The sequence below is a fragment of the Paroedura picta genome, chromosome 10 (genome assembly GCF_049243985.1).
Source record: "Paroedura picta isolate Pp20150507F chromosome 10, Ppicta_v3.0, whole genome shotgun sequence".
Lineage (NCBI taxonomy): Eukaryota > Metazoa > Chordata > Lepidosauria > Squamata > Gekkonidae > Paroedura > Paroedura picta.
This window is the reverse complement of record NC_135378.1, coordinates 15,381,163-15,397,102: the sequence shown is the minus strand read 5'-3', so window position 1 is coordinate 15,397,102 and position 15,940 is coordinate 15,381,163. Positions and strand designations below refer to the sequence as shown.

The 15,940-nt window shown below is 45.3% G+C and overlaps 1 protein-coding gene across 2 annotated transcripts in view; it reads left to right on the top strand.

Annotated features, from left to right (window-relative positions):
- TBC1D19 (TBC1 domain family member 19) overlaps positions 1-15,940 on the top strand; it is a 116,417-nt gene that overhangs the window by 51,320 nt on the left and 49,157 nt on the right. For both annotated transcript variants that reach the window (XM_077301474.1, XM_077301473.1), the window contains exons 10-11: positions 332-370; positions 7,919-8,031. In XM_077301474.1, the coding sequence (XP_077157589.1) occupies positions 332-370; positions 7,919-8,031 (152 nt within the window). The remainder of the gene's footprint in view (positions 1-331; positions 371-7,918; positions 8,032-15,940) is intronic.

Sequence of the window (15,940 nt, the reverse complement as noted above, 5' to 3'; positions counted from 1 at the left end):
TGAAGTGGACACACAGCCTGTCTCTGTGAATTGCAATTCAGGCTGCAGGGCAGAGGCTCAAAAAGCAATTTAGAGGGACATACGGGTGCTGTTTTTCCGAGATGGAGACCCCGAGAAAGTTTTCAGTTCACGTTGGAAGAATATGTTCTGTTCCATGCATGGTGATGTGTTTTCGATAAAAAGGAATGAATCAATGGAGTTTGACAGGCCCAGATGCAACCTTGCTGTTATTACTACTTACACCTAAAGAAGTAGTTCGGATAGCTGAACTATTTACATGTTAAAGAATCAAAAGCTTTTTTTAAACTTGCAATTTATCTTGCCGTTGCAGAACTCTTTGAAAATGAACACGTACGAATTGGCCAAAAAGGTAAGACTTGGATAAGGTCTGCAACTGTATTGAAGAGTCACCATTGGTTTCCTTTATTTTGTCCCGGCTCGCCAGCAGTTTCCAGATAAAGAGCTGCACAGCTGGCTTATTAAAAGCAGTATGGGAAACACATGTGCGCAGAGACACATGCACAGCTTTCTGCCAAAGAGTTGGATTCTTGCTGTGAATGTCATTGACAAATCACCAGAGTGTCTTTTGCCTTCCGTGCACCATGAGTGCTCATTAATTTTAATGGGGTTTATGCCCGTGCATTAGAAGGCAATATAACCTTAATTCTGATGGATAGTTAATTGTTGCTGCTGAACTGAATGAATGCTCCAGTGCAGAGTCACTGTGCAAGGATGGGTGTGTAGCAGGGTTGTGCACTCCGGTGCGGTTCGGCCGCTTTGGCGATTACCAAAGCCCGAGATGGACGAATCGCATCGGAGCACGCAACCCTAGTGTGCAGCTATCCCCTTTCCAAGAAGTCATTATTTTACCTGTCGAACTGAAAGTCTTCCTGTCCTTGATTAGAGAAAATGAGATTCTCACGGAACAGACACAGGGACTCTCCATTTCTGCTTCTTGCTTCTTCAGAGAGTGCACCGAGTTCCGTCTTGAATGTTCGCTTCTTCATGAACAAGGGCAGTGTGCATTCTCTTACAATGAAGTGGCAAAGTATTAGGAACATTTCCACTTCATTTTAAAAAAATTTTTCCCTGTCGTCGTTCTTCTTGGCAGCCCTCTCTCTTCCCCTTTCTTTAATGCCCTCTGCAAGTGGCACCCATCATGCCTTTACTCCCAAAGAAGCTCCTTGCCTGATGTGGGGCCTCAGAGTTCAAGCTGAGCAGAAGGTGCATTGTGATCCCAGGCAGCTTTTTAAAAAGGCATCTGTCACTACAGAGCTGTCTTTGAGTGGCTGCTAATTGGTTGGCCTTAACGTTCGTGGCAGTTGCTCAGCCAGTGAACACTGATTAACTTGGCCTCCAGCCACTGCTAAGCCATGCCTGGATTGCTTTTCACCTTACCAGGAGTCAGCCAAATAGACATCCGTGATAGGATGCCTGCTTCCGTTCCTGGTAGCTTCTTTCTGTATCATAAACCTTTACACGGAAGGGGGAGATTTTTTCTTTTTGTGCCCCAGTTAGGAAATTCAGCTATGTGCCATCTGGACCAGAAAGCTGCAGGGCCAATACCCTTCTCCCCTTGATTCAACCGAGACTTTCAACATTTAGGTCAGATGGGTTTTGTGTCTCTTGAACCATCTGCAATCTTTTTATCACCTTCTGAAAGAAGAAGGTCCTTGTGGACCTTTGGTTTCAATGCGTTCATTAAACGTATTTATAATGTAAAGAGAGGCAAGAGCAAAAATATCGTATTTTGCGAGAACAAGCTGAGAGGTTTTGTTACACAGGGGTAGTCAAACTGCGGCCCTCCAGATGTCCATGGACTGCAATTCCCATGAGCCCCTGCCAGCAAATGCTGGCAGGGGCTCATGAGAATTGTAGTCCATGGACATCTGGAGGGCCGCAGTTTGACTGCTCCTGGCTTAGTATATCTGAATTGTCTTTCAGATACTTACCCAGTGTCTGCCTCTCTCTAAGAGTAGCCAATGAGAGCAGACACCTGTGACTCAGTGATAGAGCCCCTGCTTTACATGCAGAACCTCCCAGGTTCAATCCCCGGCATCTCCGGTTAAAAGGACCAGGGAGTAGGAAATGTGAAAGACTTCTGCTTGAGACCCTGGATAACCATTACCCATCTCAGTAGACCAGCCTGTTTCAGCCTTTTGACTGTGAAGGAGCCCCTGAAATAAGATGATGCTCTGCTGATTTAGTGCAGGACAGAAGGTCTGGTTCCTAGGACTTATATCACATCTGATCACCATAGAGGGGCTCCAGCTGACTTCCAATCTCTCACTGCCCATGACTGTTCTCTGGCCAAGGGGAGCTTTAAGCGTTGAGTTGCACACAGCCCACAATAGATGACAAGAGTAGCCTGCAGCTTGTGCGGTTCATCGGTGCAAGTTCACTCAATGGTCTTAAAAGGTACCACTGGCCTCCCTGTATAATACGCACAACCGGGAACCAGGAAGAGTCCAGTAGAATGGGTGATGTTAAATGTTATTAGATCTTGTTCTTATTTGTCCAGCATTCTACAGAAAGAAGAAAATGGAGCTCGTACATCAGAGTTGCACAAGGAGGAGAAGATGAAGCAGCTGTGAGAAAGTGGCTTTTTAAAAAGTCCGCAGAGACCCAATGCCAAAGCTGGATTTGTGGCGAGGTCTTGCTCTCCCTCCATGCAATTTTCCCAAGCCGATACGCCTGGGGAAGGAAGCAGTTATTTCCCTCACTTTCGAGCTGCAAAAGCAGTTTTCCAATAACATGCAGCTCCAAAATGAGGCAAATAACTTCTCTCTCCAGGGCCATTTGCAAAATGGTGTTGCATGCTTCTATCCATCGTGAGAACTGCTGATTCTGGTCCTCAGCTTTCAGTTCTTCAGGACTGCTAAATTTACTTCATCAAAAGATTTTTGGAATTCTAAGCATACAATGTCAGTTGGACTGTCCTTACGTATGTTTTTCTTGACGTGGATCATTGGGGCATTTTCTTTGCAAAGCCATTCTGTCTATTAGAAGAAGAGTTGGCTCTTATATGCCACTTTTCTCTACCTGAAGGAGTCTCAAAGCGGCTTACAGTCGCCTTCCCTTTCCTCTCCCCACAACAGACACCCTGTGAGGGAGGGGAGGCTGAGAGAGCCCTGATATTATTGCTTGGTCAGAACAGCTTTATCAGTGCTGTGGCAAGCCCAAGGTCACCCAGCTGGCTGCATGTGGAAGAGGAGCGGGGAATCAAACTCGGCTTGTCAGAGTAGAAGCCCACACTCCTAACCACTACACCAAGCTGGCTCTCTCTTTAGAACACCATCTGTCTTCTCTGTATGCCTTAATTCTCCAGAGATTGACCACTGTACAAGTAGTTTGGGCATTGTCATCTTCTGCACTATGGAAAGAATTGTTCTTCATTGTGGTCAAACCATCTTCTTAGTTGGTTTCCTGATTCTGATGTCTTTAGAGTCATTTTTATTTTATGTCATTGTAATTTTAGTAATGTGTCTCTTGTCCTGCTACTATTATTTATTATTTATTCTAATACTAGCCTGCAGAGTTTGTTGTCCTCCTCAATTGTATTGGGCTTCCTTTTTTACAGAAAACCTCACCTTTTTAAATCCTTATTATTCACATTGGCACCTTCTTGGGTGTCTTCTCAGCTTGTATCATAGGAGTTTTCAATAACTTTTAAGCATCATGAAGAGACCCCATTTCTTTTGTAAATAGTATCATTTCTGAGAGAATGTCTAATTATAAAATTAAACCTCACCATCTCAGACTTCCTTTGAGTAGGGAGGGACTTCCTTGCTGCTTTCCATATAAAGTAGGAATTTCTCTAAATCTGATTTTCTCTAAATCTCGAATTTCTCCATCTTTGGAAATTTTTAAGCAGAGGCTGGGTAGCCATCTGACGGAGAGGCTGATTCTGTGAAGGCTCAAGGGGGTGGCAGGTGACAGTGGAGGAGCGATTGGGATGTGAGTGTCCTGCATAGTGCAGGGGGTTGGACTAGATGACCCAGGAGGTCCCTTCCAACTCTATGATTCTATGGTTCTATTCTATGATTTTTTAGGATGTCTTATATTGCAGTGGTCCCCAACCTTTCTGAGGCTGGGGACCGGCAGGGCATCGGGCCGCGCCCGCGTGGACCACGCCCGCACGGGCCGCGCATGCGCGATGTGCGGCCCGGCCCTGATTCCCTCTCCCCGCCCTCCCGCAGTAAGAAGCTTCCCGGGCCGCAAGCTTGCAGCCTGGGAAGTTTTTTACTGCGGGGGGGGGGGGGGCGGGGAGAGGGAGCCACGGCCCGCAGGTTGGGGACCACTGTTATATTGTATTAACTCTTCCCCAGCTTCTTTGCATATACTGATTTTTGGCTTAAAACGTATTCAGTCAGTCAGCATCAAACGATGTGTGATTGTTATGTTACTGTTTGACGGTCCGCTTTTCATACCGGAAGCATAATTTCTCACTTTGTCTAGGTGAAGATCAGAAACATTGTAGTCAGCTCCCCACGTCTTCCCTAACTGTGAGACATATTCTGATGCTTCTGCTGGTCTCAGCTGTGTTTTCCCTAATGAACCGAAACCTTTATCCTTTAAACGATTGATGAATGCGCGGAAGACTTATGAGCAGGAATCTCTTACTGTAATTGCCGAGGAGTTTCTGTGACCTGTCACAAATATAGTTCATTCTTGATTCTAGGAAATTTTTTCCCCCTGTTTTGGAGTACGCACATCAATAAGGCCATTACCGTGAACTGGCCCGCTTGCTAATATGCACATCTGAAATGTGGGCACTGCGTATGTGCAAAGTGCTGACAAATTGCAGCTGATTTCTAGCAACCCCATCGGGTTTTCAAGGCAAGGGAGTAAACAGCAGTGGTTCACCTCCTCTTGCCTCTCTGTAGCAACCCCACCCTTGCTTGCTGGTCTCCCATCCAAATGCCGATGAGTCACTTCCAAGATCAGGGGAGACTTGTCGGGGTCCTCCAGGCCAGGGCAGATGCCGGCACTGCATCTGCCAAGATCAATTGATTTTGACGGTGAAAAGCCATCAAATTAAGAAGAGAGTTAAATCGATAATGGATCTGAAAGCATTCATCACCATGACAGTCTTTTCTGTTTGGGAAGTGCAGTATCATAGACATGCAGGGTTGAATCCAAACAGTGTTTACACCAATGAAAATGAGAAGGCGGTGTCCGACATCACTTAAAAGAACTTAGGCTAAAGCCACGTGTGGAGCCAGTAATAAAGAGTGGACTTGGTGGAAATTTAGTGGAAAAGTTGATGGGCTCCGTCCCATGGCACAATAACTCTGAGAAGAAGAAGAAGAGTTGATTCTTATATGCCGCTTTTCTCTACCTGAAGGAGTCTCAAAGTGGCTTCCATTCATCTTCCCTTCCTCTCCCCACAACAGACACCCTGTGAGGGAGGGGAGGCTGAGAGAGCCCTGATATCACTGCTCGGTCAGAACAGTTTTATCAGTGCCGTGGCGAGCTCAAGGTCACCCAGCTGGCTGCATGTGGGGGAGCGGGGAATCAAACCTGGCTTGCCAGATTAGAAGTCCGCACTCCTAACCACTACACCAAATTAACTCGTGTAGGGAAACTTAATTTCTTGTACACCAAAGCCTTTTTCTTGATTTTTAAACATATGGTATTTTCTTAGTTTATAAAAAGAGGTAGCATGGACAAGTTATTCATTTTCTTTTATCAATTGTGCCTTGATACACCCACCGTGTATTTTCAGTTTCTGGTAAAGAAAGTAAGTTAGACAGATTTTATCACATAGAGTTAATTGAATATCAGTGAGAGAAACTGAACTGTCTTCTCGGATGGGAGAGAAGTATATATTCCTATTGGCTTGGATTTTAGAAGAAGAAGGTTGGTTCTTATATGCCAGTTTTCTCTACCGGAAAAAGCCTCTATGCGACTTACATTCGCCTTCCCTTTCCTCTCCCCACAACAGACACCCCGTGAGGGAGGTGAGACTGAGAGAGCCCTGATATTTCTGCTTGGTCAGCTTTACCAGTGCTGTGATGAGCCCAAGATCACCCAGCTGGCTGCATATGGAGGAACAGGGAATCTAACCCAGTTTGCCAGATTAGAAGTCGGCACTCCTAACCACTGTGCCAAGCTGGCTCTCTAAATGGTTTTAGGAAACCATTTGATGTGTTACCACAGGAAGATGTATTATCTGCTTTGAAAAGAAAATGATATTCATTGTCATGTATTCAGGCACAGCAGGAAGAGATGGGCAAGCAGCCAGAACAGTCCTGAAGGGAGTATGCCAAGTGGGGCCACAGAAGTCAAAGTCAATGGCTAGAAATCAGTCATTCACAAGCCAAGTCTGATAAGGGGAAGAAGAAGGTCTGTAGTCAAAAGTCGCAAGCCAAGTTCCGGGAAGCAGGGTCTGGAGGTACAGTTCTGGTAGGAAAGACTGCCAGGACAAAGGGGTTCTGCCTCCCAGCTGCTTTTAAGCCTTGACCTGCAGCTAATAATGAACAGCTGCCTCAGTCTTCAGACTGACCCTGCAAAGAATCTCGGCGACCCATTCTGCCTTATGCAGCCAGCCCTGCGCTCCTGGACTTTTCCTGTAAGGCCAAGCGCTGCTTCCTACACCAGTCGTTGCTCTTAGGTCTGAGGAGACAAGGGTGGGGAGCCAGCTGCTGCTGGGGCTTCTGCCTAGAGGCTGGAGAGGCTGGGTGCTTGTTCCTGGTTGCGGTTCAGGTTCTGGGCTGGGTTCCCCAGGGCAGGGGTAGTCAACCTGTGGTCCTACCGATGTTCATGAACTGCAATTCCCATGAGCCCCTGCCAGCATTTGCTGGCAGGGGCTCATGAGAATTGTAGTCCATGAACATCGGGAGGACCACAGGTTGACTACCCCTGCCTAGGGCAGATTCCCATTTGCTGGCAGGGGCATTTGCTGGCAGGGGCTCATGAGAATTGTAGTCCATGAACATCGGTAGGACCACAGGTTGACTTCCCTGCCCTAGGCAGTTCTGGTGCTTCTGAGGCTGAATCTGTGGGCAGTGGTTGAAGCTCAGGGGCTAATCCTGGCAAGACTCTCAGACCTGCCTCTTCCTCACCCGGTTGGGTCCTGACACCAGGGCAGAGTCTGCACTTACTTTCTTTATTCCATTGTCAATCCTGTTGAATTCAGATCGCTTTGAACTCGGGTCTTCCTCTTTCCCCCCCTCCCCATTGAAACAGGAAAGTCTTCTGCACGTGGTTAAGGTAGTTCAGAAGGTTGGGGGAGCCAAACCTCTTTCTTTCTTTTCTTGAAGGGGAGGGGGGGAGAGGAGCTAGGCAGGGAGCCTCTTTTTTTCTTGGAGGGGAGGGGGAGGGGGAGAGGATAGAAAAAGGCAGAGGAGGGAGGCAAAATCCAGGACCGACAGAAGTTGAGAGAAATTAGGGGCTTCTCCTTTAAGGCAAGCATGTCACATGACCAGGTGTAGCCTATCAGAGGTTCTCTACCATGGAGCTTTCTTTCCCAATGGATATCGAGGATTAAAAGCACTCTAAGATATCGCACAATAAAGGTAGGGTCACTCTGGATCAATCCTTCTTGCTGCAGAAGGAAAATTTAAATCGCCCAAAATCCAAACGGAAATTGCATTCTGTGTAGAGGGCAGGGACTGAATCGACCTGGGTTTGGAATATAGCTCCGTGCAGTTTACACCCAGTATGAGAACTGGAATGCGGATGAATTAATGGGTTCGGATGCAAACTTGTGATAAAGGTAAATGTTGCAGTGGACCAGAAAATAAATCAGTACAGTTCTTAAGCTTACAATCAATTGTAAACACATAAGCTGGCCAGCTTGAAGAAACATGAAGTGGAACATTTTAATGTCATCTATACATCCTTCTTGAAACATCCTTATACATTGTTTGTATATGCTAATACTATCCAATTTTTAAATTAATTTTTTCTTTAGTTTTAACAGAGCAAGATAGTGCAGCCGCCCAACAATACATCCGACAGGGATGCCCAACTTCCCTTCGGTCCGAGTTGTGGGCTCTGATCTTGAATATTTCTAATCAACCGGAGGTAAGTAGAAAAAGCAGGAAACAATATGATGGTGCGTGGCTATATGTAACTCCCATGAGCCTCTTGTGGCGCAGAGTGGTAAGGCAGCAGACATGTAGTCTGAAAGCTCTGCCCATGAGGCTGGTAGTTCAATCCCAGCAGCCGGCTCAAGGTTGACTCAGCCTTCCATCTTTCCGAGGTTGGTAAAATGAGTACCCAGCTTGCTGGGGGGTAAACAGTAATGACTGGGGAAGGCACTGGCAAACCACCCTGTATTGAGTCTGTCATGAAAACGCTGGAGGGCGTCACCCCAAGGGTTAGACATGACCCAGTACTTGCAGAGGGAATACCTTTACCTTTTATATGTAACTCCCAATGCAACACCTAAGTTGTATCTAAGTTTCTACATGGAATTAGGTCTCATACAATGCTATGCTAAGAAGTTTTTTATTAGAGCACTTGAGGAACAGTTATCATATGGAGCTAGGAAGGAGCTTGTTCTGGGCTATTCATTGCTTGCTGTAGAAAACTCCCATCAGGATCGCCAACCAGTTCGTATTGGCACAGCAGAGCGCTCTTTGGGGAGTATCCCCTTTGGGGAGACATCCCTCAGGTATGCAGGGCCCACACCATGGATGGCCTTAATGATCAATATTAAAACCTTGAACTTGATCTGGAATTCAACAGGGAGCCAATATGGTTACCTAAGAACAGGCCAGATACTGGCCCTTCAGGGTGTTTTAGGAAGGATCAAGCTGCTGCATTCTAGACCAGTTGCAATTTCTGGGTCAAGGACCAGGCAGGCCTATGTAGAAAAAGTTACAGAAATCCAACCTGGAGGTGACTGTCATATGGATCACTGTAGCTTGGAGCTCCAGGGTCATACGCTGCCCAGTCATTCAAATAATAGAGAAGACTCTGCCGTCTTATAAAAACCCAATTAGTGGCTCATAATTCAGACATCAGCTGCATTGGGATGGCTCACTAAAGTTTGTTCGTCTGCTCCCTGAGGGTTGCACCATCCCTGTCTACCTTAACTGGTTTCATCATTTCCCATTCTTGTCTCTTTTGTCCAGCGTTACCCTTCAGTGTTTCATTTTTTAATTGCATTTGATTCATTCACACCCCACCTTTCTTGCTGATACTCAAGGCTGATTGCAAAAATTTTAAACAATTTGACCAGACAGCCAGGGCCTCTAATCGACAATACAATAACAAAACCCAACACACAAACAGTATCAAAATACAGAAAGTGTGTTGCAAAGGCTAGAAACCCTGCAATAAAACAAAGGCAATGCATACAGCAACTGTTGCAATAGGCTGTGATAACCTCTATATCTGTTTCTCAAATGTGGCCCCCTTCTGCAGATATCTAAATCCATGGCTTGGGGCCACACTGACAGAAAGGAGATTTTTCTTCCCCACATTGTAGAGAGTGATGTAGATTTTTAGGGTGGGTGGAAGGATGGTGGGGAGAAAGTGAAATGGTGGGGGAAAGATTTTGGATGGAGAGGCAGGGGAAAAAGTGGGTAGTTGTGGGGTTAGGGACGGACCTGTGGCAGATTTTCTTCAGGGCAAGTGCCTGGCTTGACAGCAGGAATCTGATGGTGGGAATATATGTCTGTCTGTCACCCTGTAGGACAGGGGTAATCAAACTGCGGTCCTCCAGATGTCCATGGACTACAATTGCCATGAGCCCCTGCCAGCATTCGCTGGCAGGGGCTCATGGAAATTGTAGTCCATGAACATCTGGAGGGCAACAGTTTGACTATCCGTGTTATAGGAGGAAGGTATGCGGTGGGGTCCCCAAGTCCTGCGATTTGCACTAGTACATGTGGCATTTAATGTTTTGGAACCGATGCAGATCTCACAGGGCTGAGTCTAGTGAGGACATCAAATTACTCAAGATGGCAAAGCCCCAAGCTCTAACAGCTCTAATGGGAGAAGATGAGGCTGTCCAGGAGTGGAAAATGATGCCTTGGGAGCCAAAACCTCATTTTGGTTTTACTGTAAATGTTTATGTCTATATGAAAGACATAGAAATTCTTCAAATTCTAAACAAATGAAAACAAGCCTTCTCCTCCTCTACTCGTTAGCTCCGGGTAGGGTTTGCAAGTGTCCAACCCCACCAATCCAATCCCATGATCTATCCAAGTGTCTCTTCCCTCTGCCTTGTGCCCCAATTTCTTCTTTCTGTCTGGGATTACACACTAGAGGGAAATCGGAGACAACCCTATATGTCCTTCTCCCCCCCCACCCCCAGGGTTTTGGGGCTGAGGGTCCCCTCCATCCCATCTCCATACCCCCAAAACCACAGCACTATGGAAAATAAAACCTCAACAGTTTCTGCGGCATTTTGTTGTGAGTCCCAGCTTGCCACCTGTGGGCTTAACTGTGGATATCTGAATCTGCAGCTCAGGCCTGCATTGACTAAAAACATATTTCTTTAAACTACATTGTGGGGGTCAAATCCTCCCTCCCAATCCAAAAGGTCTACTGATGCATGGACATGCCTCCTCTGTGTTAGGAGGCTATAACGCGAAGCCATGGCAGGCACTGTGAAGCTGAGTGGGGCTTCCTAGCCCTGAAGGGGCTCACCGTTAATGCCAATAGGGAGGAGGAAGAATTCTGCACCTGTGTTCGGCCACTGGCTGGTGCTGGCCACCTCGGGCTTCGGTGATCGCCAAGGTGGCCGAACCGAGCCGAAGCGCACACCCCTAATCCATAGTAAAAAGCCAGGCCTCCCTCCCGTCCCTCCCTTTGCCTCCCTCTTTTTTCTTTCCTCCAGTCTGCTCCTGGAAGTCATTTTATTCACCATAGTACTTTACGCTGGTGCTAACACTGTTAGCTGTGATTTTACTGTCAATAATTTTTAATGTATTTTTGCCTGTTTTATTGTGTAGTTTTTATTTTCCCTAAATAAATAAAATAAATAAACAAAACCATAATGGCAAACTTTTTGCTAAGTGAAAGGGGAGATGCTTTAGATCAGTGGTCCCCAACCTTTTAATCATTGGAGACCGGTCATCGCTTGACAGTTTTACTGAGGCCCGGGGGGGGTAGTCTTTTGCCGAGGGACGTTGCCGCTGCTGCCTGAGCCCCTGCTCCACTTGCTTTCCCGCACAGCCCACTGGGGGGGCGCTGCCAGCAGCAGCTGTGCAGTGCCAGGCCGAGGGGGAGCCCCAGCCATGGCGGCCGCTGGAGAGCACCAAAGGTGAGCTGGCGGCAGAGTGGCAGGGCAGCCCCGAGGCAGCATCTGGGGAGGAGGATGAGGAGGAGCCATGGCCCGGTACTGACTGATCTACCAGGGGTTGGGGACCACTGCTTTAGATCTTTGAATGATTTTCTTAGATCAGATGATCAAAAAAAAAATAGTCCAGAGCTTTATCTATAATGGATTGTGCAGTGTTTAAAAAGAAAGCATTGCTAAGCCATTAATGGGGGAAAAATCAGACGGTGCTTTTGTGAGGACTCGTGTGTATTTTGAATTTTTCAAACCTTTCCTGACAGTTAAGAGATTGCCGGTTTCCTCTTGTCTGAAAGAAAGCGGAAGAGAGAGATGACTTGTGTATAGATACCTCTAGTCATTGCAATTCACAGTGTACTTGGTCTTGAGCTGTTTGCATTTTTCTGGCATTTTCTGTCTTTACTTATCTGAAAAAGTGGGAGGTCAGGTCAATCTTCATGTTGAGAATGCTTGGAAGTATTCCAGTCCAGCACGCGGGCTTGCTTCCTAATTTATCCCATCTACCTCTGGTTTCTCTCTGTGGAACTCCTAGCCCTTGCCTTCTGTAACAAACTACATAGCAGGGGTCAGATCTAGAGAAAGACATTTCAGGTAGCCGGGGAAGAGACTGCAAGGTGCCTAGTAGGCATTGTCACTCACTGCAAAGCGGGTGTCAAGCCATTTTAATCAATCCTGTCAGCCTCCTTGTCTAGCACACTGCAGTATTCCTATTCAGATGTATACAGACCATACAGTCTTGCTAACCCAAACTTGTATTGATTTACAGAGATCCTTAAAGTTGTTTTTTTCCTGACTACTGTTGCAAAGAAGATTTGACAGTAAATTTCCAGAAGTCAAAGGCAGTGGTATTTACTTTTTAAAAAAAGGGGATCCTAAAACCTTGAAGGGGGGAGAGGTGAATTAGGAAAAGTTAAAAGAATTTTGTTATCTTGAAATCTTATTTGCATCTTTCTGAATGGGGCTCCGCATAGAAAAGCTGGGAAAAACCAAACCCGATTCTTTATTGGGTGTATTTTGAGTTTCTTTTGAATAAAATGAGAGATATGTGTTGATAGGGGCTACGCAAATTTTTAACTTAAACGTAATCCCTATTTTATGAGATGTCAATAAGAATTCAGGTAGTCATGGAATCTGTTTACTTTCCACTTCTTTCATTCCTTTAAAAGCTGGGTTGCTGGGCTGGTTTTGTGGACTGAATTTGGTCAGCTATGATGAGCGGCTAAGACACGGATACTTGCATTCAATCTGCTTAAAGTTACTTTTCTCCTTCAACAGCTTATCTGGCCTTATTGAAAGAGGATTCTTATAAGAGGATTTTTTTTAGGATTCTTAGGATCATGGAGAAGAAATTATCAGCTATTGGTTTAAATACTGAATCTATTAAGGAATTGGAGCTTGCTGAATCAGAAATTACCATTTATAAATGGATTCGGCAGATAGATTACAATAGTTCTTTGTGCTCGCCGAATTTGTTTTTCAGTTTTTTGCAATACTTCTCTCTTCCCTTCTATGCTTATCATCTGACCTCACCTGATTCACTCAGGGCTTTAGGTCTCCAAGCCCATCACCATCTTTGTTGCCCTCCTCAGGACACATTCCAGTTTGTCTACATCCTTCTTCAATTGTGGTGCCCAAAACTGAACATTGAAGTCTCTCGGCAGAATGAATGCCCAGTTGACGGTGTTTATGAGAGGCTGTTTTTTTTGCATCCTCCTTATTCTGATAGAATTTATTCTTGTTTCTTTGGTAAAATAGATTCGATCTCTCATATTTTATTGGAATGCCCTCTACATTCTAATCTAAGATGCTATTTTATTCTAACCTGGCTGGTGAATTTAAATCAGGGGTAGTCAAACTTTGGCCCTCCAGATGTCCATGGACTACAATTCCCAAGAGCCCCCTGCCAGCATCTGCTGGAAGGGGGCTCATGGGAATCGTAGTCCATGGACATCTGGAGGGCCGCAGTTTGACTACCACTGATTTAAATGATTCAAACAAAACAAGGTGGTCGCCTTCCGACTCTCAGGTCAGAATCCTAATATAACCTTGGATGTTTCAAATTTTTAAAATTTCTTTTGTCCCTTGAGAAAGAAGGATTATAAAATGACCTTTCAGATTGTTATGCTGTTCAAGGCATTTGGTTGATTGAGTTTTAGTAGGCAAAGGAAAGGACAGTGCCAGAGAGTTGACCTCCAAAGCAGCTATTTTCTCCATGGGAACTCATCTTGTTCATCGGGAGATCAATAGTAACAGGAGGAGATCTGCAGGTGTTACCTGGTGGTTGGCAACCCTATGCCAAAGACTGTTGTGCCCAGAATTAAAATACTCCATTAATCACACAGTTACCTAGAGGGAGTTGGACAACAAAGTTTTTTTTTTCTTCTTCTACTGAAACGCTTGTCTTGTTTGTCCCTTGTGCTACTTGGTATTGGATTATGGTTGAGATACCTTTTTTTCATTAATGTATGTCACTTTCAATTTCTCATTTGTTGGTTTTCCAGACCTCTGGCTGTATGAGCCTCTAAATTGAATACAGGGAAATAGATTTTCTTGTTAGAAGCTGGGGGTGGGGGGGAGGAGAGGAGATGGCAGGAGCTTTTGGGGAGAAGTGTGTGAGCATCCTGATATGCTTGTTTCAGCCAGGGAACTACTAATTTGAGCCAACTTGTATTCTCCGAAACCCAGGGACAGCTGCCAGTCTGCCATTTAGCACAGCATTATGCAAATTGGTTGTTTACACGGCCCCAGTCTCGGGATAAATCAAAGGTGGACTCACTCGTGTTACAGGATGGTTCTGATATTTAGATGTGAGCTCGACAGACCCGTTGAGGACTTATTTGAAGGGCAGGATACAAATGTGTGGAACTCTATCCTTTATTAAGGATTCTTTCCTCATTGATAACAAGAGGCAAGGTATCCGGACTGCAAGAGGCCTGAATAATGTTTCTTTTTCAGCCAGCAAGTTGTTCACTGAAATTAATAGCAGCAGAGCACTGAGCATACCAGGTGTGTTGTACGACAGGAGATTATGGCTTTTTTAATTTAGTTTTTTTATTATACTTATTGGCCGCCACTTCCAAGTTGTCGGCATTCTCAGGTAGAGAAAAGCAGAGTATGAAAATATTCTCTTCTTCTAGAAGTGCGCACTGAGCTGTGTGTGTGTGTGTGTGTATCTTCTCCATTAATAAAAGGTCTAGTTGAGAGCCCAAGTGAGGCTGGGGCTTGTTGTATGGAAACGTGAATGTGTGTAAGTAATTGCAGCCAGCTTGGAAACTGGCAGAGCGATCACAGAATGTTTAATCAGGAAGTGCTCTCTTGCTTTTGTCAGTTGTATTTTCACAATATTTGCAATGTAATCTGTCTTCACAGATTTTTTTCAAATGAATTATGCGTAGGATTGTGAGAGTTCCAAGCACTGGTTATATGAGTTATGATTTCCCCCCTTTCAGTTGAAAAACAACCTACAAACAGAAGCCTTTTCCAAATACTGAGACTTAAACTCCTAGAGTGAAGATGACTAAAAGGTGATAGGATGGCCATCTTCAAGGATGCGAAGGGCTGCCACATGGAGGATGGAGCAGAGTTGTTTTCTGTTGCCCCAGAGGGTCAGACCAGAACCAAGGGGATGAAATTAATTCAAAAGAAATTCCATCTAGACATCAGGCAGAAGTTCCTGACAGAGCAGTTTCTCAGTGGAACAGGCTTCCTCGGGAGGTGGTCGGTTCTTCTTCCTTGGAAGTTTTTAAGCAGAGTCTGGATAGTCATCTGACAGAAATACTGATTTGGTGAACTTAGGCAGGTGGTGAGTGGGTGGGCAGAAGGGATTGTGTCCATGGTTGGCTCTTGTGGCCCTTTCTTGCATGTTCAGGGAAATGCTGATCACCACTTTGGGGTCAGGTGGCGAATTTCCTCCAGGCCAGAGTGACCAGAGATATTGGTTATGGGGAGGGGGAGCATGATCTGAGCATGAAATTGGGGTCACTGTGAGTGGGCAGGTGAATTTCTTGCATTGTATAGGGGGCTGATGACCCTGGAGTTCCCTACCAACTCTATGATTCTAATTCTTTAAGAAACCAGATCTGATGAGTGGGGGTTGGAGTCCTTGCATCCTTTCTCTCTCGTGCACACTTATCGGAAGAAGTAAGTGGCCAGCCTAACCCTAACCCTAACCCAGCAGAATATTACCCAAGCTAAACCAACCACAATCAATTTCCTGAACTTTAGCATACCTAACTCAGGATATTATTTATGTTCTACAGTAATTTGTCTTGTATTCTGTCCAGACCCTGTATTCTGTCCAGACCTTTTAGATCAGCTTGCCTGTACCAGCTTCAGGCATGGAGTTGTATTTTTTTAAAACACACTATAAAATAGAAAACATTTTTTTAAAAAATCTCTCTGACCATAATGTTCTTCAGCTTAGCGAGTAGCACACCCATTCGTTTATACACTTCACAAACATTGTAATGGGAGTGATTTGCAACACAAATTACTATGTTACTATGTCAGGGCATAACTATGAGAGCAGCCTGCTGGATTGGACCTGTGGTCCATCTAGTTTAGTATCTTGGTTCTGTCAACTTTCTCAGTGAACACACTTGGCATTCGCAGCAAAAGCAGATTATTCAGGTAGCGATACAAAGCTCGTGACTGTTCTTGATGAAACTGATTTGAGAGACAATA